The sequence below is a fragment of the Gallus gallus genome, chromosome 1 (genome assembly GCF_016699485.2).
Source record: "Gallus gallus isolate bGalGal1 chromosome 1, bGalGal1.mat.broiler.GRCg7b, whole genome shotgun sequence".
In the NCBI taxonomy this organism is placed as follows: Eukaryota; Metazoa; Chordata; class Aves; order Galliformes; family Phasianidae; genus Gallus; species Gallus gallus.
Window position 1 is genome coordinate 42,204,263 of NC_052532.1, and position 23,498 is coordinate 42,227,760.

The 23,498-nt window shown below is 38.7% G+C and overlaps 1 protein-coding gene and 1 long non-coding RNA gene across 6 annotated transcripts in view; one reads left to right on the plus strand and one right to left on the minus strand.

The window, feature by feature from the left end:
• Positions 1 to 6,005, minus strand: part of RASSF9 (Ras association domain family member 9) — a 29,142-nt gene extending 23,137 nt beyond the window's left edge. For 2 of the 4 annotated variants that reach the window (XM_004937598.5, XM_015283471.4), the window contains exon 1: positions 5,757 to 6,005. In XM_004937598.5, coding sequence (XP_004937655.1) covers positions 5,757 to 5,803 — 47 coding nt within the window. In that variant the 5' untranslated portion in view covers positions 5,804 to 6,005. Of the gene's footprint in view, positions 1 to 853; positions 1,121 to 5,367; positions 5,568 to 5,756 lie in introns of those variants that run through there. The other 2 variants (XM_046902957.1, XM_046902956.1) reach the window with 2 other exon arrangements.
• A 46-nt stretch (positions 6,006 to 6,051) lies between these two features.
• LOC112533332 lies at positions 6,052 to 23,491 on the plus strand. Of its 2 annotated transcripts, none has more exons than XR_005840658.2 (3): positions 6,052 to 6,524; positions 10,454 to 10,509; positions 23,168 to 23,491. It is a non-coding gene; the product is annotated as an uncharacterized LOC112533332 (long non-coding RNA). The 2 variants fall into 2 exon arrangements; XR_005840659.2 differs by lacking the exon at positions 6,052 to 6,524 and adding an exon at positions 7,059 to 7,091.
• The last annotated feature ends 7 nt before the right edge of the window (positions 23,492 to 23,498 follow it).

Consider the following 23,498-nt stretch of genomic DNA (forward strand, 5'->3'; position numbering starts at 1 on the left):
TCTATATCTTAAATACAGAAGTTGGAGGAACTAATTCATGTTCATACATCATTTGTTATATTGAAACTTATAAACAATAATGTTGTACTGTGTGACCATGACTGGCTTTTAACAGTTATAAGAACTTTAAAAAGCAATTTCCCATCTGTAGAAACATACTTCTTTACTGAAATCATCATATTTAGCAAATTTGTCTTTTTCTTGCATGGGAAATTCTCATTTTTCATTAGTAAAATATGAAATTACCACTGCCTAGAATGATTTTCTTCTATATTACTAAAAACATGTTTATTTGTCTGAAGCCCATACATTGTATGTATGTGCTTTCTCAGAATGTACACAGTGTTAGTGTTTCAAATGAGCTCCAACTTAACCTAAGTAAAGCTCTTTCCTTAGATGGTGTAGTATTACACACTTCTATTAGTCATTTTATTTACTCCACTGGTATGAAATTGCTGTCTGCCCTCCTGGAATAGTAGATAATTAATTCTTCAGAAATAAGGTTAGTATTTTGCTAGACAAAAAGCTTTTCCTGAAAGTGAAGCGAACAAATATGTACGAAGATTACTAGAAAATGTATGCAACAATTTTGATCCCTGAGACAAAGCTGACAAGCCAGAGTAGAAAATTAATTATAACATATGAACTCCAGCTAAAAAAATAACTTGTTTGATGGCTGACTAATACATTTCTTTCTTAAGTAAATTAAAAACAAGAAGAAGCTTATTACCAAACAAGCACCATCTTTCAAGTTTAAAATTTAAAACATATAACACAATTGATTCTAAATAAGCTTTTATACACTGATCCTCCTGTCCCCCTTTTCCTTCCCCCCTCACTCAAACATACATACCAAATATCCAGCAGCTTTGGATCAAAAAGCACACATATAGCTTCACATAGACTTTTCTGCAGAGATGCTCATCCAAGAAGTGAAGTTTTTGACATCTCACATGATACCATTAGACTTACAGTGTGGGTCACAAACAGTTCATTCAGATAAGTAGCTGATCTCCAATATCATGTTCAGTCCAAACCTAAACGCTGAGCAAATTCAGTTTTTCTTCATCAACTCTTAAATTGTACAGGAGTGTGCTGAAGTGCAAAGCAATAGAGAGGTTCAGAGTAACACTGTGCTAACTAGATATGATGCAAAATTACTGGAGGGAGGGAGGAAGGGAGGGAACATGGTAATGGTAGGTCAGCATCACACAGATGAAGTCTCTAATCTAATTCATTGTCTTACACTGTAATAGAAGTCCTCAGAGAACAATTGAATGTTACTCTCACTGGGGAGGGGCCTCTGACTTCAGGACAGGAAGAACTCTATCTATACCTGTACGAATGAATGGATACATAGAGCTGTTCTTTCTACATCTGAATCACAGATTAGATGGTTAAAGAGAGGAAAACAAAAAGAGTAGACAAAGTAAATGATTACCTCCTAAACAGAAACACTATGCTAACTGCTGTGGAAACGAGACCTTGATGGTAAAAGGTCAAAAAAAAAAAAAAAAAAAAAAAATCAAGAAGGAAACACAAAAGCAATAAATACATTTAAATAATAACATTTATAATACAACTGTTTCATCATCAAACAGTACTGTGGGTTCAGATGTGTTGTATGTCAACAGAGCATACTAATAGTTGTGGTAAACTCAGGATCAGCATGAATTAAACTGGCAAAAGCGTATCCCAAGCCATTTGTGCCTAACAGAATAGCCCTGCAGCATCAAGGATAACTATGCAAAGAAGAGAGGTTCTCTGTATGCTCTCCCTTTTGGATTTCTACTACCCTGGTCAACAGCTTGCATGGAGTTGGGCTTTAGCAAGTTTGAGTAAGGTCTATGTGAAAAACTCAATGAAGTGGTCATAATGGAAGAGAAATAGCAATGGGGTCAGTTATTTGTATGAGATCACTGGGTAGGTAAGACAGTGATAGATCCAGATGTACTTGAGAAGATGGGTAAAGTTTGAAATATCTGTATGACTGATGAACATAAAGACCCACTTCGAGGAGTGACCAAATCTAGCACCTGAGGGTAAATAAGTCCTAACATTACAGAAAAACAGTGGGGCACAGATTTGTCTTCTACTTAGCAACCAGGGTACTGTACACAATGTGAAACACTGGTACATAAACACAGTACACTTTGTATTCACTGCTTGTATTTGGATAGAAGGCTGTTTTGTCTCTGTGCAGTCTAACATAGTAGTTCCATATCAGACCTTATCTGCAAAGAACTAATACTTTATATACCTCAGTCTTTGGCTAAGCATTTCATCACATCATACACTTCCAAAGAGTAGTGTCTTTAAGATATCTGCATAAAAAATTATCTTCTTGAGTTTATTCATGTTGCTGAAGTTTAGTCCTTCAGGAAACTGCCCCTTTTTCTTTATTGTCTTAGAGGATATGGCCTGTCCCTACTGAATGGAGTTGGAATTTTTAGGTGGGTGGGGCATGCCCTTGCTACCTTTTGGGTGTATTGTTCTCTAGGGGACAATGTCAACAAGTACATACACGCTCTAGGGACTATAATTATTCTTGATGTCATCGGAGATTGAAGAACAGTATAAAAACTCCTTGCAAGTCTTGGAAAAGATATCACGATATCACCCTTTGGCCAAGAAAAGTATACTGGGGCTACATTCCTAGTGGCTGTTCCTCTGAAATCAAATCAAATGATGGCAGAATGGTTACCAAGGCCTTGTGTTATCTCTTTACTGAGGTAGATTTCAGTCCAAGAGAGTAACGCCCACAGATCTTCCACATGCTAGAAGCAGTTCAGTACAGGTTTTGTCTTCCTGAAATTTAATCTCGGTTTCTTTCTTTAAAGGCTTATGGCATCACAGCCAACATCCCCCTGCTTCCTGATGAAATACCTCATACACACATAAAATTAGAGTAAACCCTTTTTTAAATTCTTTGAATTAGAGACTGACATTTTATGACCTGGATGTGAAGAGTACTGCACAACAGAGCTCTGAACCTGTACTGGAACCTCTAGGCAATGCTGCAAGACAAGCACTAATTACAGAGGTGTCATCTTGTTATCTGAGCAAATGACTGTAACTCCTTCATTTTCCTTCTGGCTCTTGTTCCAACTACCTTTGCTGCCTTCACTAAGCCATTTAACTTAGCTTTATCTCCTCCTACTGCAAACAGAATTTACTTCTCATTTGTTTATCTCCAGGTGCTATATTTGCATGTAGTTAATGTTCATTACATACTTTCAGAGAAAATACGAAGTGGAAGGAGGGGGGAGAGGAGAGAGTTTGCTATTCTCATACTCCCCCCTTTACTCAGTAGCTTTTCTCTTACAACAGCATTTTTGAAGACATTGACAAGCACCAGACCTATTAATCAAAGCAGTACATTAAATATGCATATATATGTCTATCTCTTCCAATCCCTCTTTACAGGTAGGCAGACTAAAGTAAGGTAATGGACCACAAATTCTGAGTCTCAGCTACTGCTTTTGATTTTAAAATCAATTGACTTATTCTTCATGGTTTCAAATGAGTTGGCAAAGAGGCTATCAAAAATGAAAAAAAGAATTATTTCTGTTTTTCAATCACACCACAAGATCCATTTACTAGTTAGATAAGTAAAGTTCATTTCTCAAAAGTCAGTATCAGAAGTTAGTATTAAATATGCCAAAATTTAAGTATTTGTAAAGACAATAGCAAGTTTTCAGAATTACGTATTTTACTTTTTTTTCTTGGTTTATTTCCCTCTTAACTCCCCACCATTGACTCTTCTGTAGTCACAAGACTTTCAAGGTTTCAGCCCCTTATTCTTATTGCCGCAACAGCTGTTTGCTCATAAAGGCATTCCTTTCTTTTATTGCCTTTTTTTTTTTTTTTTTTTTTTTTTTTTTTTTTGGAAGGGGGGGAGAAGGGGAATGGGAAATAAGAAGAAAATGCTTAGATGTTCACTGTAATGGTTCCTTTGGTGCTTGAATTTTTATTGGCTCTTAAAAAAAATTGGATTATGAGTTTCTTTTCCTGAGGAATAGAATATCGCTTCAGCAAAAACAGTGAGATTGATGCAATTAGTCTAAAGATATTTTACAAGTCCAAAAGAGAAAGAGATTCATTGTTGAACAGTGGGAAACTGTGCTTTGTGATTTAACACAGTTATTCAGGTATTTGATGTCAGTAGCAAAACTTCTACTTAAATGGCAATAAATTTACAGCTCTATGTAAAAGCAATTACATGTAAAAGTTCAAGTACACCTTTCTGAATTATCTGAACATTGAATAGTCATATAAAAAGTACTTCAAAATATTTATGTTTCTGGAACTCCTAGCAAAATACACATGATAAGAAGTAACACATGGTATCAAAAACTCTAAAACAGTATCTTACTTTTTAAACCTCAGCTGTTACAGTCTTTCTGATTTATACTCCATACAATACATGACTATTTTCACACAATCCCACTATGATAATTACTTTCAGTTTATCAAATGGATAATCTAAAAGCCAAAATCTGTCATTGGAATAAAAAGCAATACATTTTGATGCCACTTTTTAGAGCAAGATCATATTCTTTTGGGAAAAGATTTTCCCCTGCAGACCCCTAACAAGAGCTAAATTTTAGTGGAGAGTACCAGTCAAATCAGGAGGAGATTACAATTGTTTTCCGAGTTTCTCACTGAGCCAAAATTTCGCTGCTGTTTCTGTTCAGCCTTAGCTGGGATGGGTTTAGCCACTCTAAATTCCACGGGATCCAAAGTAGCATGTTCACTTCAAGTAAAGTTACTCTTAAAAACTTTAGTGGCATCCTCGCACTTAAAATGATTACATAACTCCGCACGGGACTATTTCTTTTTCTTTTTTTTCTTTCTATAGTTCGTGCGTGTGGCATGTAGAAGCACGCAGAGTGAGGGGCAAAGTCCCTTTCAAAAAAAAAAAAAAAAAAAAAAAATTCCACAGGAGCCGCCAACTCACGGACCATAGCTGGCACCTGGCACATTTTTTCTAGGCAAAAGAAAAAAAAAAAGAAAGAAAGAAAAAGAAAAAAAAAAAGGAAAAAAAAAGAAAGAAAAAACGTAAGGAAAGAAAGTTATTCAAGTTCGGCTCAGTTTAAAGGTTAGCTAAAAAGCTCCCCCCTTGCCAACGCGGGAAGATCGGGCTCTCCTGCCTTCTAGACGTAGAGCTAGAACGTGGGTGAAGGAACAGGGTAGATCCTCAGCGGCTCTCCCCCCAGCGAGGGGGAAGGCGTCGCGGAGGGCCCGGCGCGGCTCGGCCCTCCCGTGAGAAACTTGGGGAGTTTTTTCCCAGCATGGGCGAAAGGCGCCAGGTCCCCTCGGCCCCCCGCCGCCATCAGGAGCCACACGGGGGGCCACCAGACTCACCTCCCAGACCGGGCCCAGCCTCACCTCCTTAACACGGGGGAACTTCAAATGTTTGCGCTGGCGTGGGTTCAAAGTCAGAAAAACTTACGTTCCCTTTACCGAAAATGCTTTCCGGCACTCAAATGTACCAGACCCGAGAGGAGAGAGACCGATGGGGAAGTGGGACCGAGCGCCCCTTCCTCCGCGCTCGCCGCCCCGCTGCCTCCGGCCGCACTCCCGGCCGCAGGTAAGCCCCGAAGTTACAGCTCCCGGCGCTGCGAGGGACAAGAGCAACACATCCGTCCCACAGAACCAAAAAAAAAAAAAAGAAAAAAGAAAAAAAAAAAAAGTGTAAAAGAGCTCCATCCCTTATCCCCCTTCCTTTTCCTCCGCGGACACAAGCATTTTACCTGTTTTTATGCCGAGTTTTTAATAAATTCCTTCCAAAGGGAGCCATGATCCCAGCTGCAGAAGCATAACATCAGCGAGCCCCAAACAATTCGAGGGTGTTCCCTTCTCCCCTATATTTTTCCCTGAGCGCCTTCCAGCTTGTTAATAGTCACCGAGCGTAGCGATGAGCTGGAAGTTGTGCAATTTACTGCTAACTTTGAACTCCAGCTTGTTGCTGCTGCTGCTGCTGCACCTTTGGAGTCCTGCCCAGCTGCAGTCTTGAAGGAGGCGTTTAGGAGCAGGAAAAAGAAAGAAGGGGAGGGAGACGGGGGGGCAGGGACACAAGGGAACACGCACTTGCTGTTGTGATGTGAAGTTATGCACAGAGCTCTCTAAACTTTCAGCCTGGTCGCCCTCGGGGCGCCAGCCAGCAAATGGGAGAGAAGGGGTTTTGCTTCGGTGGAGAACTCAGCAAAAACACACAACAAAAGGATTGAAAACTTTCCCCGGGAGGCTCCAGCCACTTTAGGTCAAGTCGTTCGGCTAAACAGCAGCGTTAATGAAGGGCTGGCAACAGTTGCCACACCAGTTCTCAGTACATAATAACCTGCCTTTCAGATCGAGGAGCAGTACCTCTTTACAAGGTGTTGGACAAGTAAGGGGAAGATGAAGGGATAAAGCTAGACCTCTGTGGCCCCTCTGCTCTCCCTAGATTTTGAAGTGAAGTATCTGTATCCATGAAAGACTTTGCAGACCTTTGCGTGGCTAGAAGGGCCTCCGACAGCCTGGTAAGAATGGCCTAGCAGAGAACAAGCGAGGCAGCAGCACGAAAGGTTCAGTTCGTACTTGAACGTTGCAGGTTCTTTTTTGTTATTATTTTGACCTGGCTTCGACAAAAGGGGAATTCATGCACACTACAGTTCCTGTCTGCTGGAACCCTCTGGGAACAAGGGATTCATAGTAAAGTTTCAAAAGGAAAACAACTTCTTTCTTTCTTTCTTTCTTTCTTTCTTTCTTTCTTTCTTTCTTTCTTTCTTTCTTTCTTTCTTTCTTTCTTTCTTTCTTTCTTTCTTTCTTTCTCTCTTTCTCTCTTTCTCTCTTTCTCTCTTTCTCTCTTTCTCTCTCTTCTCTCTTTCTCTCTCTCTCTCTCTCTCTCTCTCTCTCTCTCCCTTTCTCCCTTTCTTTCTCCCTTTCTTTCTTTCTCCCTTTCTTTCTCTCTCCCTCTCTCACTCTCTCTCTCTCTCTCTCTCTCTCTCTTTCCTTCCCCTCCCCCCCCCCCCCCCCCCCTTTTCTTCAAATTCATTTGGAGCAGAGCATGGGAAGGAGGAACCACTGCACCAGAAAGGCTGATGCCGGTAGGTAAGGGTCCTGGAACAGGAAGCCCCCCAGCACTGGGCACTGTAGACCTCTTCTTTGTACAGTTATTTTAACAAGTTCATATTAGATATAAATTTCTATTTTTGTAATGGTATCATCTTTTTTTTTTTTTTTTTTTTTTTGTCTTCTTTTCTTTTCGATTTTTTTTTCTTCCACATATTATAGGGCAAATTCATTATGTGGCTGACCAAATGTGCAACATAATAGGGTACTGAATTATTAACTGAGGTGATGACGGCAGAGGGGTGGGGAAGAATGATTGGATAGTATTCAACCAGACTGAGGATTTATCTGAAAAAGCCCTTTTTTTCTTTTCTCTTTTTTTTTTTTTCCTTCTAAAATTCCCCTTTCTTCCCTCAGTCAAGTTATTCACAGCAGACTGAAGAACACAAAGCAAAGGCCCATTCCATTGGTTACCTATTACTGGCAGTACTGGGAATGCCCCACATATTTTCAGTTTAGTCCCAAGACTCTGAATTCTCTGATTCTCTGAGCTGTGACTACAAAGAGAGGGATTGAAGTCTCTTAAAAGCCTTGTTTGGGTAATCATCCAAATAACATAAAAATAAGGAAGGAGAAATGAAACTTTCAGATTTCTCATCTTGCTGCCAGGTTAGATTTTAAGCAGTCTGCTTTCAGCATTACGAATATAAGTCCAAACAAATTAAGTCTGTAGAAGTCTTTCCTTTTGCTTTCTCAGATTGCATGTACCATGAAGAGGGGATGTTCTCATATATAAAGGACAGGGAAATATTTTCAGTCCCTCCCTGTTCAAGGCATACTTGGCATAAAAATCAAATCAGTGTAAGATTTCCTGTAGCACAATTAATATTCATATAACTATTTTTCTCAGCAGAGGTGAAATGAAATAGCTTTATCTGTAGAATAATATTCTTCTTTTTTTTTTTTAATTACAAAAAGAAATGAGAACCTGGCTGTAGTTGTTTTTATTACTCCCAAATAGTCTTCTCACAATTTTAATTTATTGAAATATTAAAATACAATGTAAATTGTTCCTTTTCTACCAGAAGATGCAAAATACTTTTATTTTATCTAGTGTGGGAACTGGCTCCCTTTATGCAAGTCAATCATAATGCTGCATTCATGTAACTATGCAAAGAATTGTAAGAAAGACTCCAGCACTAAGAAGCAGATATTCTCCCCACAGCTGAGGGAGAAGAGGAAGTTCTTAGTCACAATTAAACTAACCAAAACTGGGAATAAAGAGAGTGCCTGTAAGATAAAGGAGAGAATCCTAAGAACAAGAAACATTGCTCTTTCAAAACAAAACAAAAACAACCACCACCAACAGCAAGAATAACAGAAGAAAAAAAAAAGAAAGAAAAGAAAGAAAAGAAAAAAAAATACAAGACATTTAGTAACCCATAAATAAATGAATACGTACTGTTTCACTTGGTATTCAATTAATCTACAGAACTCCAGACAAAAGTATCATAAAGAGCAAAAGAACTTACTGATTTTATGCAAATACATGTACAGAAACATAAGAAAATGCAATAGAAGGGAAATGAACTTCTGTGCTTCAGCACAAAAACCAAATTCTGACTGGAGCAGAGAGCAGACAAACTTGTCAGAGGGACAGGTTAATTTTGTAGGCAGTGTTGACACAACAGTTTAGTTAGCCTGCTCTTAAACTTCCAAAGCACCTCATACTTTCTGCATTTGCATGTACATGTTCTTAGTTTTCTTTAAACTGCAGTTCTGATCTTCCAGGAACATTGGGCCAACATTCCAGACTAGGGCCCTTCCCAGTCTGCCATAGAGACACACACTCACACACACACACACAAAAAAAGGAAGCCACAGCTCTTCAGTTCAAGTCTTGAGCACCATCACCTCCTAATCATTCTCTGTTCATGTGAAAAGTAAGAGGCAAATAGCTGGTAACATCCCATTTTTAATCCATGAGCTGCTCTGCTCAGCGAAATCACGTAGTATCTTCCCCTTAGGTGAAGTAAGGAATGAATGACAGCCAGTACAGCTTGCAGGCACAGGTTTTGTTGTTGGTGGTGATGGTGGTGGTGGGTTTTTGTTTGTTTGTTTATTTTTTGTTTGTTTTTTTGTTTTTAAACACTCCATAAAGTATATAAGTAGTGGACTTAAAATCCTAAGAAAGCCTAGCCTATCATTCTGATATTTAATGGAGAAAGAAAAGGAACTGTAGACATTAAAGTATCACTTGCCACATAGATAAGCTTAATTAACAATAAATCTGGATGCAAATCTTTGGTGCTTGATCAGAAAGCTTAAGGTTAATAAACTAAACAGTTTATTTTGCCATCTTCCAAACCAGCTCACAGTAAGCGTTTTACTCATTCCTTTGGCAAAAACACTGCAAAATAGATATGTGCAATCTAGTTTTAATCATATCAGTCTGCAGGTATAATTTCAGAGAAAGCAAAGAGCTAAATTATTTTTTTATATGCAACAAAGTACAGATATGCTACTGCCTTCCCGTTCCCATTCTTCCCTCGTACCCACCACTTGGTTTCAGTACCTATCTCACATAGCCACTGGGACCTCATCCAATCTCCTGGAAAGCTGAAGTAACTCACTTGAATTCCAACCCGGCAACAAGAGTTTGCTCTGTCTGTTTTGGGCTGATTGACGCTGTGAGTTGGCTTACCTCAGGATTAAACAAGATCAGTCAGACAGTGTGATTTCCAAAGCTGATAAAGGGAGGATTTGAACAAGAAGCAAGACAAAAGGAAGGAAAGAGATGGAGTGAAGTAATGGCTGGGATTCTAACTGTTTTAAACCTCAGGAAACTGGGTAATATATCCTCAGAGAGATCATGGATTTGTGCTTTTCAACTTACTTGAGAAAATTTGCACGAGAGACTCAGAAGACTAGTGGCTGATGATAAACTGACAAGTAAAAGCCATACTGATGATCTCAGTTCAATTGGTTAAAGAAAAACAACTATTCAGGATAAAATCAGGAATGAAGCTGAAAAGCTCATTATGATACTGTAAACATTCATTCTGAGCCTACAGTTTCAATATAGCAGGGAACCCAACTGAAAAAGAATGTAGTAGTATGAGGAAAAGAGGGACAGCTAATGGCAGTGAGAGTTTTAAGATACAGATTAACACATGATGAGAAATCCATTAGCAATAAAACTTTTCAATCTGAAAAATGTGAATATCTGATTACTATGAAGTAAAGAAGTCTATATAAAGAAGTCTATATTATGGAGAAAAATGTAGAAAGAGCGATTTCTTATAGTGTAAAAACAAGGGCCTGCAGAAATAATCAGACAGCACAGTTAAAATATTTTAGTTGCTCCAAAACTAATGCCACCTATTTATTTCCACAGAAACTACAACAGATACAAAGAGCACAATAACATTATCTGACAGAGCAAATTCTCAGGTACAGAACACTTTTTTTCAACGTAGTTAACCAATATTAACTATGTATTTTTGCCAGTGATCAACAAGAGCCTGCACCAATGGAGATGACCCAGTGTTTCACAGCTATTATGGTGTTGGCAATGCTACGAAACTTTTGCTCATGCAGTCCATCTTTCATCAGCCCAAACAAGTCAGAAAGCATTAAATCTGGACTATACAGCGGGTGTTTTAGGGCAGTCCAGCGAAGACTGGCAATGTGTTCCACCATGTTCAGACTGGTATGGGGCTTGGAATTATTGAGTTCCCAGAAAAAGCTTATCTTCTCTGGCCTGACTCTGGGAGTTTGAACATTCAGCTTAGTCTGTGTTGCAGTGTAGTGGTTAGAGTTGATGGTTTGTCCAGGTTCCAGGAAATCCAGAAGGATCACCCCTTTCCTATCCCAAAAGACAGTGCACATCACGTTACTTGTTGAGGGCTGCATCTTGAACTTTTTCTTCAATGGGGAATTCACATGGGCTCCACAGAAGGCCATTTTCACTCTGGTTCATAGCGGTGACACCACATCCCACCACCACAAATGACATGATCCAGGAAACTGTTACCTTCAGACTTGTGTGGGTTCAGTAGGTTCTGCATATTTTTTCTGTTCCTGTGTGAGCATTCATGGCACCCACTTAATGCAAACTTTGTCATATTTCAACATTGTCACCACTGTTACCAATGCATGATATTCAGCTGTGTACACAGTTCCCTGGTCATAAACCACTGATCTGAATGGACGAGCAGATTGGTACGCTTTTCATATCATGGTCTGACAGCTGTTCAAGGCCATTTGGAATGTGGCTGGACTTTAATGCTGCTGTCACCACTGATGAAATGTAGCACCTTCACCTCACTGTGCTCACATCCACAATTTGGTCTCCATCAGTGTTCAGCAAGTATCGATGAATGTCAATGAGTATCATTTTTTACCCATGGAGGAATTCAATTACATGCCTTTGCTTCATATGCATTTCCATGTCAGATGCCATTTTGTCAGACTGCCCCTCTGCTGCGATCTGTCACACTGAAATGAAATGCAATGGAATATTGGTGGAAGTATATTCTGCTATACCACCAACATCTGCCTCTGACATCATGCCAACATAATAAATTAGGAGGCATTACTTTCAGAGCAGCCCTTGTAAATCACAGAACTGCACTCTGACTGCCAACTCTGCCATGGAGGACAGGAATGAGTTAATTCAAAAAACAACCAGACAAAACTACATGGTTACTAGAGGTCATATGAATCACCATTTTCCTAAGTCTTTACTGCCTCTGTACATTTGTTTCCTAAAATTTTCTTTTTTTCTTTTTTTCCCCACTATCCTGCATTCCCTAACAATCATTGATATAGCCCTCCTGCATTCCCTAACTGTCACTGGCATAGCCCTCACTACAGGAAATCTTGTAGATTACAATTTGCAGATTGGATCCAGCTGGTGCACCACCTCAGCCACTGTGTCCTGTGCAGAGGACTTCCGTGTGAGCATTTTCCTTACTTTAACACAACAGTAAACAAAACAGACAGCTTGTCCCTCTGTAAGTAGGTTTTTTTTGATAATTTCAGATACTGTACTAGTTTTACATTCTACAAGCCCCAAGTACTCCTAACCATAAACATCATTCGGTCTCAAGGGAAGGAACAACTCCCCAGATGTGGAGTCAAACTCTGTCTCTGCAGGACTTCCAGTCAACACATTGTCCATCCAGCCCCAAATCTCTTTCTGTCCTTGCTTTCACTAGGTACTGAGCTGATGTACTGTGACTCGACTGACTATTTCTTTCCATTTACAACACTCTCCTCTCTTATATGTTTCCACTCTTTCTGTAATGGTGTAAATGTCTGTCATTTATGTACCTGAACAGTCTGCAATAAGAGCTGAAGGAAATTAATCAAACATTGGGGTATACAAATGAAAAACCTGTCTATTGTAGGACTATTAAATATAATGGAGTAAACAAGTTAAATATAATGGGCTAAACAAGTTTTCGGCTCCAAATGTACTTAAACTGCTGATGTAGGGAGTAAAAAGTCTACCTCATATTTACCGTGTTTTTACCCTAAAAATTTACCAGTGCAGGATGAGTATCAAGGATAGAATGTGACACCAGTAAGGTATTTGGTGTAGTAAACCAGTTCTTCTGTTAATGATTGGACATAACAAAACAATTGTTCCTTTCCTTATGTTTTTTGTTGTTTTTTTTTCCTCCAGCAGCCTAGTAGATCTTTTTTCTTCACTCTATAATCTTGATTAAAATGTGTTAAGAGACATGAGTTAAATTTTCAGCTCTTCCAGAACTGCACAGTAATCATGGAAACATCAGATAGAGCTAAATGATCCATCTAATACCCTCCTTTGCTTTTTTTTTTTTTTTTTTTTTTTAATTTTTAATCCTCTTACGAAATATATAATTACTTTTCACAGCAGTTCATATGGCATGCTACAATACTGATTTGTGGTTATATTCTTTGGTGTAAGTGTCTGACTTAGTAGCAGCTCTGACTATTGTGGCATCTACATCTAATAAAGCAGTTTGGATGAACTACTGTGTCCCAAGCTGCTGTGTCTGGGTCACCAATAATTGACATAAAAGCTTTATCAGAAAACCTAAAATAGATCTGAAAACAGCTCCAGGAGCCCTAGCTGAGATTGTACCCATTACAAAACACATGTTGGAAATACACCAGGTACACCAAGAAAATTTCCTATTCCAGGAAGAGGTTTAGCAGTTGAGAAGACATATGCACACAAAAATAATTTTCCTCATTTAAAAACATACAAAAAATAGGTTTTCTGGGGGGATGTAGATATAGTAGAGCATTATAAACACATCTGAATAAACATTTTCTAAAATTCATTAAATTGCTGAGATGATCATGGCCAGATTTCATTCCTCAGACAAATACATGGATTAATATTTTATTTTTTATCTTATGTTTCTAAAGTCTCTTACTCGATTGAGCTGGAGCAATTTGTTCATTATCTAAGTTATGGGCATTACTTAACATTTCAAGAGAGAAATGCATTTATAAGTAATTTTAAGTAATTTGACAGCATTTAGAAAAACTGAACTTTGCAACTGAAAATGATTTTCAGAAACAAGTCTCTGAGTATTGGTCTGTTGAACATCTTTTAGACACATCTGAAATACATTCCCCCCGGAGGTGAACACTACTCTAGTCATTAGAGAAGGAGTTCTCATGTTCTTTAATGCTAGTTCCTGAGATCATGTCAGTACCTGTACCCATTAAGCCTATCACTTTTCAACTTTACATCAAAATCCTTGATTTTGTTTTTCTGATGTACATTTCCAGCATGCCTGTTTTCATCCTTCTGCATGGGGATCCTCTCCAGATGTCAGCTCACATGTGGGCCAGATATGCAAGCTTTCTCTCTCCCAAGATACTAGCCATTCATAAAAATGAACAAACCTTCCCTAAATGACAAAATACTTCCATCACTGCAGTCTATTTTCATGCAGGATAGTAACAAAAATTTACACTCCTCAATCCTGTATCATGTAGGAGAGGATGGAAAGTATCACAGATAATTCCACAGTGGCAGCAAGCCGCTGTTTCACAATCTTATACTGGCATACTGACAGTCCATGAATTATTTTTAAAGGAAATTAGTGTACCATGAAGAATAAGAAAGCTTCTTAATAGATAACATATGAAAATTCTAGGCTAAAACAGCCTCTAAATCTTTCTCTCACTCCATTTCTTATTAGGAAAAAAAAAAAAAAAAAAAAAAAAAAGGTTTTTCAGTAAGGTTGGAATCTATATATGATGCAATACCTGGAAACAATTTAATTCACATTTTTGGTGCTTTTTTGAAGCTTCTGCATTGAAGCCAGTGGGAGTTTTTCTGATCAAGGCCTTCTTACACAAATGAACAAGTGCAAATATGTTAGGAAAGACTGAACTCCAGAACAGTGAATGATGAATATTTCTCTCCTTTAGGAGAAAAGAACAAACCTCCTGAGACTGGTCAGTAATTCATATTCAGAAGAATTTCTTACTTTCGTCCTAACTGGAAGGCAAATTTATTTGGCAGAATGTTGACTTGAGATCAATTGGGTGTTAACTTCAGGATAAAGTAATGCAAATAGGACCAATTTGAGATACAGAAATAAAAAAAGAAAAACAAAGCAAAACTACCTCCCACCAATAAAAACAAACAAACAAACAAACAAAATTTAAAAAATATTGGACCTACTGTCCTGAAGGGGCAATATATTTTATACTGTATTTTCTGATCCTTTGCCAATTTCAAATTTAATAATACATTTGAAACTGTCGATGTCCTTCAGAAATTTAAGTCACATTTGTTTTGACAGATTTAGCATTAGCTCCAATAAGAGGAATAGGTCTCTAAGGAAAGATTTAGGAAGATTTGATATGTATGAATGTTTATGATCTAAATTCAAAATAAGAAATAGCATTAGAGACCAGCCAATAACAGGAAGATTTTCTAAGGGTGCAGAACCATGTGGGATGCATGCTTGAATATGATGAACCAAAAAGAAGCACCGGGAAGAAACAGTTTACATAGTAGAGGGATACATATATCAAGATGCACACCTTTTGAAGATGTCACTTCGGATTGTACTACGGTAGGATTCCTTACAGTGGAGTAGACTTGCTTCCCCATAAACAGTCACTTCTGTGTAACTATTCTGTGCCTTTTGTTCAAGGACTTATTTTCCCCAACTAATTGTTTAATTATTGTTTCAACAAGAAAATTACCAAGGGCCCCAGGACCTGATCTCTAGAGGATAAAAGTAATGTACTCTTTGGTTTCTGCCCCATACTGTAGCCAGTATCCATATTACTGACAAGTAGTATAAGAGGATTATTTTTATGTACCAAAGAGGTATTGATACTTTTGACTTACTATAGCCTCAGGTCCAAATCCTCAAAGTTGCTTACATTATTAACTCCCACTGATTTTAATGAGTAAAGTTACTTGTATTATTTAAAACTAGCTTCCTTGCACAAGAAGGTATAGAAATAGAGTGAAGTTAGTCAAACCCCGACTGTGGCTATAACTGACCATTTATGCATGTGTAATGATGTGAAGGTCTATTTAAAATAGATCTAGTTGGTTAGGTGCATAAGTCTATGACCAGGACTGATGTATAGTCAACTCTATGACCACGAAGGGCATGATCTGGCAAGAATCTGCCACTGAAGCTTATATGCAAAGGTGCAATAAATGACAGAGAACAGCAGTGTGTTGTTACACGTGGGAAACAAGCACCCTCCCCTTTTACCTAAGAATAGAAATTACTGTCAGAACCATTTGTGGAATCTGCCTCTAGTACAAAGCCTCTATGCACGCTGCAAGCATTTCCAAACACAACCACAAGCCCTATTCCCCTAAAGAAAATGTACAGGATCACCCAGCAATGGCTTACCTGATAAAGTTAGAATTATATCTGAACTACCCATTATAAACAAATATGAAAATAATGGTCAAACCCTTATCTCTAATGTTTCTGTTCCTGAGAAACTTCAGAAGTGATTTTTAGAGTAGTAAAGTCAATTAGTACTATGTTGTATTCCCTATTAAGGTAAATATGAGCTGAACTCCTGGAAACCTATACAGAGGGTAGTTCTCTCAGTTCATGATGCACATCCTCCTGCTGCAGCTTTGGACTGCAAAGAGTCAAAGCTATCTACACTTGTTGTACCTGTATAAGCCTGTCATAGATAATGTGCCACACCTGTTGAGTTTTTGAATTTCTTCACACTTCTATATACCCCTTAGCTCTATAGTGATGCTATCTAACATAATTCTTTCTTCATTAGGACCTCAAATATCTGTTCCCACAGCAGAGGGACCTCATCTCTCATCTGCATAAACAAATATTTTCCCTTTGATGATTTCTGTGGAAACAAGGGCAGCGAGGTTCTCTTGCAACAAGTTGCACTGCTCATAGAGGCCCTATAGAGTGAGACTGCTGCAGCTGTGCATGTTAGCCCTAACAGTGAATACCAGTCTATCTCAGCAGTTACCAGTGAGTACAGATGGAGTACTTGTTCATCCAGAGGAGGCTGGGAACAAGGAGCAAAATGAAAAGAAATTGAAGTTTGCTGTTTTGCCCTATGTTTTTATTCATAATTTTCAAAAATGACAGTTTTACCTACATCAACGTGAAATGTTGCAATGGACCACCAGGTACATTTAATACTCTTTAAACCTGCTTTTAACATTGTATTGTTAAAACATTTTCAGTTAATGCCCGAAGAATTTCAGAAGTATCTCATTAAAATGAAGAGTTGCAATCTAGGACTCACTGTTTAAATCAACAGTTCATGTTCTTCTTCACTGTGGGTACTTGAAATTTACAGATACAGACAAGCATGACTTGAGTCATGCTATTCATCATAGAATTAGACATGTATGAAGGTGTCTGCAGGACTGGGTCTACATCATCTAGTGATTAGAAAACAGTGGCCTCTGGGTCTCAATTAAACATGGCTCCAGCAGCACTAATCAATGCATAAGGGGTGTGGTCTGAAGCTGAGATCATGTCTGCAGCACAAGGTATGGCTGACATCACTGTGCCAAACTGAGGTGTGAGCACCCTATGCTAGCTGAATCCCCCAGTTTACCTGCAGCGAGGACAGCACTACTGTTCTTTTTCCAGTCTAATTTATTTCTGTTGGGAACAAGCGGGGGAGAGAAAAAGGAGTAAATCAAAGCTTGGAAATGGATGGCAATTGCACATATGGAACTACTATCATGACACCTGGCCAGGAGCAGGATGCTCTGCTCTTGATGATTTTGATAGGTAACTGGGGTAAAGGTTGCATCTCTTCAGCAGTCCCAGTGATAAGCCTTACCAATACAAACAAGGCTACAAGGCTGGTATAGCCTGCTGCAGATGACGCTTTTTTTTTTTTTTTTCTTCCAGAGCAGTATATACTTACAGCTGCATACTAGTTTAGACACAGTTTTAGTTAATTAATGCCTGAAAAGCACTGAAATTGAAAGGTGTTATGCAAATGCAAAATATTTGTCAGATGCAAAGCCTGAATTCATTTTTTTTCAGAGAAATGTTTGTTTTGTTTTGTTTTTGTGCATTTGCAAATGATTTGTTACTTCTGTTTGCTGTTGTAAAATATTCCTATTACCACCCTGTCTTTCTTTATTGTCTGCTTTTTGGTCTCCAAGAAATTTCTTAAATGGTATACATGCAAATTTCAGCTTACAGATGTGCAAATTACATAGATGCTTTCCATCCTTCATAGGCTGCATGCTGCAAAAAGGATGTAGATTTCGAATCTGCATGCTGGCATAGTACTGAAACCACAGCTCACTGAATTCATATTATGGTTCTAAAGATAACTAACACATCAAGAGCAATTAAATCTAACTTTTTTTTTTTTTTATGATTTACTCATAAATGGTGATGCCAAGCACCTTATATATGAATAATAAATTTAAGTAAAAATAGTTCTTTTGCTCTGCTTAATGAAATTTTCCGAAGAAGGGAGATAAGTAAAAATAATAAACAAATATAGGAAAGACTTCTACAAAATGGAGGTCATGATTGTTTTTTCTCATGCTACAGCAGAGCTGTGGAAGACTGTCAGTGACTCCTGAGGCTTTTTCTTATGAAAACAGAAAGGTTACTGATAGTTAGGAAACCTGTTATGGTCTCCTAGTGAGGAACCTGTATCAGGCTAAATCGAAGGTATTAGCATGATCTCACTGATTTACAGTAATCATAACATGTTGCTTCTCTACTGTGCACAAAGGAAATATTCCTCTGCATTTTTAACGCAAGGTAGTTTCATGGCTGTATGATTTCTAAGTAACTAGTTAAACTGAAACTGCCTCTTGGGTACAAGGAAACAGCATGATTATTTAAGAAATTTGTGAAAGTGGCCTAAGAGACAAAATAGAATAATTTCAATAATTTCACAATGCACGGTCCAATTCCTACTGACATTATATATCTAAACTAGTGCAATATAACAATGAATACTACATATATTTGGTTGCCGTGTTCCAGGGAAAACTGAAGAACAATTGTTGACAAAATCAGAATATTGTTGGAAAAAAAACAGTCACCCTTCTGAATTCAGATCAATTTCATTTCACCCTTTCAATTTAGCACAAAATTTCCAAGCAGAATTACTCTGATAAACAGTGAATCACACGAATATGCAGTCTTCAGTAGAGTTACATCAGGCTGTTCACCCATGTCCATTGTATATATTACATGCTGAAAGTTGCATTAAAATATTCATGGTTCACTGGAGACAAATGAAAAATTGATTAAGTTGGGTATTTGGAGAAAATGTGTAATCGAGAAATGACAAAAATGCAGTCTGGCCTGGGGATGCACTGCTGAGAGGTGAAAGTAAACAGGAGGTGTCCAAAGCATAACTCCCATGACACACTGTGGTAGCACTTCTAAACTGCACTACTCGCTAGTATGAAGATACCAGTAAAAGAGAAAAAAAGAAAAAGGAATGTAGGGATAGGAGGAAAGATAGTTTTCTTCCAGCCTATTTTATCCAAAATAACTTCTCCTAAACAATCCCACAAATAGCTACGTACATATATAACTGAAAGGTTCATGATTTTAGCAGTTCATAACAGTTTTAGCTGCATATACATATAGCTGTATATATTCCATACTTGCTTTACAGTCATAAAGACAGAATCTATTTTGCTAGCAGAAGTGTTAGGGAGTCTCAATGTCTCAAAAATGTAATGACTATGTTTAAAAAAGAAATAATTAAAAGAAGAAATAAGACTTTAGATCATTCTATTGAGATGATAACACCTAAAATGTTCTGTGATTGGAGAACTGTTCTCCTTTGGGGTACTAAGATGTTGTTGCTGTTTGAAGTGTCAAAGTATCATGAATAAAAGCCTTGCCAAACATGTAGTCCTCAGAAGTAGAGTCTGCGCAGAATGCCACTTTCACAGCTTCTGATGCTGGAACTTTAAAACTTAAATAAATGTTTTCTTAGCCATTAGATGTATGAGTCTGTGCTGATTTGCAGCTCATTGCAAAATGTGTAACAGATTTGCTCTGTATTAAAAAATAAAGTCTGATTCAGATAATAATATGATTGCTTATAGTTTTATTTTTGTTTTCTACAACAGTAAATTTGAGTATCATTTCATTGGATCTCTAATGTTTCCTTAAAGTGCACCACCTCACAAATTTCAAATATCATACAACAGAATGCCTAAAAAAGATGGTGTTTAGAAGAGAGGGGATGCTTAATGTTTTATTTACTTAGGAATGATCCAGTGTGTGAAATGTCTTCCCTGACTTCTGAGTTTTTTTATGACCAGCATAGCTGGTCTGCAGGGTCTTAAGATTTTCAGCATATGAACACAGCACTAAAATTTGATCATCACTGTCCTGACTAAACTAAACAAAAAAGCCTAGACATATTTTGCAACTAAGAAAGTGACACTACAGGCTTAAACTACCTGAGAAATTCATCTGCACTCTCTGCTTTATGCTTCAGATGTTCTTCTACTTTGCTTGAGCTGACATGATAGAAATTAATGTTACCAGTTTTTTGTCAAGCAAATTAACTTAAACTGCTGGTAGCCAAACTGCTGCTTTGCAGCAAAAGCAGCAAAGCAGCTTAAATCAACTAAATTTGCAGTTGATATGATGAACTAGCATCTTGAGCCAGTGTACTGTTTAAAAATTTTGTCTTGTGAAATAATTCCTAGGTGAATGAATCTTGAATGATGCATCTTCCAGTTCCATACTTGTTACATCTCCTGCAAGGATACAACATCCGTCTTCTCCGCAAAAAAAAAACAAAAAACAAACAAAAAAAAACCCAACACATAAACACAGAAATCTCAGACAAATTAATACATTTAATATCAAAATACAAACAGCCTAAATTGGATCTAATTTATTCTCACTGTGCTTATTTTTGTTTCTAAGGCATAAGACTGCTATGACTATGACTGCTATGAAACAATGGCTCTTCCATATTATAGTCTCCAGTATCTTCTATGGCAGAGTGGTTTTCTCCTCTTCGGTGCTTACAGCTTTTGTGCTAGTTGTCATCCACATGTAGAGATGATAGTTTTATGTTACAGTGATGAAGTAAATAAAGGTTCGTATATCTGTTCTTTAATGAATTTACCATTTGCCTGATACCATTTCACTATCTTCAGATGCCTCACAGTTGTGAATAGAGATGATTTGTGGGCCTGGATAGACTGTTTAAATCACGTTGAGGGCAAGTGAGATTCCCAAGTGGACCAACTCTAATGAAGAGCTATGCATGTTTTCTCTAGCTGAGAAATACTTAGGAAGCAAAAAGGAGAGAAAGAGGTCTAAGAAGAATTTGTTTTCCTTATAAAAGCTTTTCTGGAACATTCCTTTTCAAGAGTGATCTTTCTTATCAAGAAAAACTTCATATGAAGATGACTTGTAGAAGACAAGGTGATTTAAGGCATTAATTCTTAAAAGGCTTAAAAATACTAGTATGTAAGGAATAGAAGAAACTAAAGATGTAGGAAAGAGTTAGAAAAAGCAAATACAGGAACATTTGGGAAACAGAAGATAGTTTAGTTCTACTGAGGAAAAAAAAAAAAAAAAAGTAATTGTCCAAACTCAGTTGTGCCTGATCCAGGACATCTGAAGATAACATGAGAACATTCAACAGGATGAAAAAACAAAGACTTTTAATACTGAAGTTTCTGTTATTACATTTCTCTTGGAAAAAACAAAATGAACAACAACAACTACAACAAAATGACAACGACGAAACAGGTGAAAACAGTGCAATTATAAGAAATATTATGGCTCATACCATAACATACAGTCATTTCCTTGGAATCATGATTATTAGAATTCCAGGGTTATTATTTTTTATTTTAAAGCAATTAGGTGATCTTTTTTAATGACAGGGAAACTGGCAATTGCTCTCTTCCTGAAGAAAAAATTAAAACGTCATTTCTATAAATTCCAGTTACATAAGAATATGGGCAATTACACTATTGAGGAAATCTGTGACAGAGAGTAGGCACTAGAAAATACCTATGAAATATGATTCTCATTCATAGAGCTGCCTGAACTGCAGAACACCCACAGAGCAAAATCAGCTGCAGATTGGTCTGTCTACATCACGGAAATAATAGAAAATGGGACTGGAGGGGAATGTGAGTGGCCATCTAACCTCCGTGCTAAGGCAGATGAGCTGTAGCTGAAACTTTCTGTCAGACTAGGATAACCCACACAATGTGATACATATCTCCTTCCTTCCTTCCTTCCTTCCTTCCTCCCTTCCCTCCTTCCTCCCTTCCCTCCTTCCTTCCTTCTTCCCTTCCTCCCTTCCTCCCTTCCTCCCTTCCCTCCTTCCCTCCTTCCCTCCTTCCCTCCTTCCCTCCTTCCCTCCTTCCTTCCTTCCTTCCTTCCTTCCTTCCTTCCTTCTTTCCTTCCTTCCTTCCTTCCTTCCTTCCTTCCTTCCTTCCTTCCTTCCTTCCCCTGCCCTGCCCTGCCCTGCCCTGCCCTGCCCTGCCCTTCCTTCTTAGTAAGGCAGAAAATGTGTTCCCACCAATACGCAAAAAACAGAGCTAATACCACTGGAAGGCACTCAGCTGTATTTTTGCATGCATTTATATATCTACAAAAAAAAAAAAAAAAAAAAAAAACTTACAAATTTAAATTTTATCCCGCTACAAATTCTGATTCAGGGAAAAAAGAATTCAGTTAATTGAATTCTTCCCACCAGGCATTCCCTGTAGCAGGGTTTTGAAATTTCTACAGGTTTTCTGTTTCGGAGGTATCTGTTTCATGGCATAGACAGGCATAGAAGGTAGAAAAGGACAGAGACACCCATCACTGTTTGTATTTCAAAGAAAACTTTCTATAGTGAAGAGAACATTCATGCTAGCAGAATTCTACTAGAGTGTGTTCTTGCTATATATGGCACGTGCATCCATCCTTAAATATATTCACAGAGACCAAAATATTCTGCATTGTAATATCTCTATTCAACAGATGGAGCATTTGTCTGTATCTGAGACAAATTACGCTACGAGCAGCGCTGCGATGGAGGCTGATGCTAGTCTTCAGCTCTTCATATGCACACTCCATGTTAAAGATTAACCTGCCCTACCCTCTACTTCAGACCATATCCGTGCCTTTTATTTTTTTTACGGCTGGTCTCTAGGCGGCAGATGACAGACCGGTACAGTCCGTGACAGCTCCCAGCCCCTCGCTGCTACCTCGCCCGTCCCGGGGCACCGCCGTCCACCCCATGCTGACTGCGCTTCGTCCCGCGGTGCCCCGCGGCTTTTGCGCTCGTGCGCTCCGGGCTCTGGCCGCGGAGCCCGCTCTTAGTGGGTTGTCTAACCAATGTTGTGAAATTCAAGCAGAACACCTACACCTTTGGATAAACGTCTTGAGGTAGCGCTTACTCTCCTTGAAACAATAGCTGTTGTCTCTCTTCTCGGAAGGGGTAGTCTGGTTGTGGCGGACGTTAGCATTTCTTTGCACCTATGAAAAACCTTTATCAAATGACTTTCCCGTTATCTCTCCCTCTCACTCAGACTTCATTTGTTCATCTGTCCATCCCCCCCCCACCCCCCCCTCCCGCCCCGTACTCCCCTATGCTGCAGGGAAAGCCAAACCAGACGACAAAGCGCATCCCGCGGCGGCCGCACGAGGTGTTCGCGTCTCGGCGCAGCCCGTGACCTGGCGCGTCGCACGCGCAGGTGTCCGAGCAACTGCGGAAACTTTTTCTTTTCATAAATAATTATCACATCTGTAGATGGGGGCTTTTCGAGCTCGGCGGGAAGGTCGCTGCCGGGATACGAGCACTCAGGCGCGTAGGTGGGAGTGGGGATGCTGCGCGCCCCGCTGCGCGCCCCGTGGGGCTCCGCGTGCGTCAGGCGGGAGGTGGCGTCAGTGGCGGCGGGCGCGGAGCAGCGGAGGGGGGCAGCGGGAGCG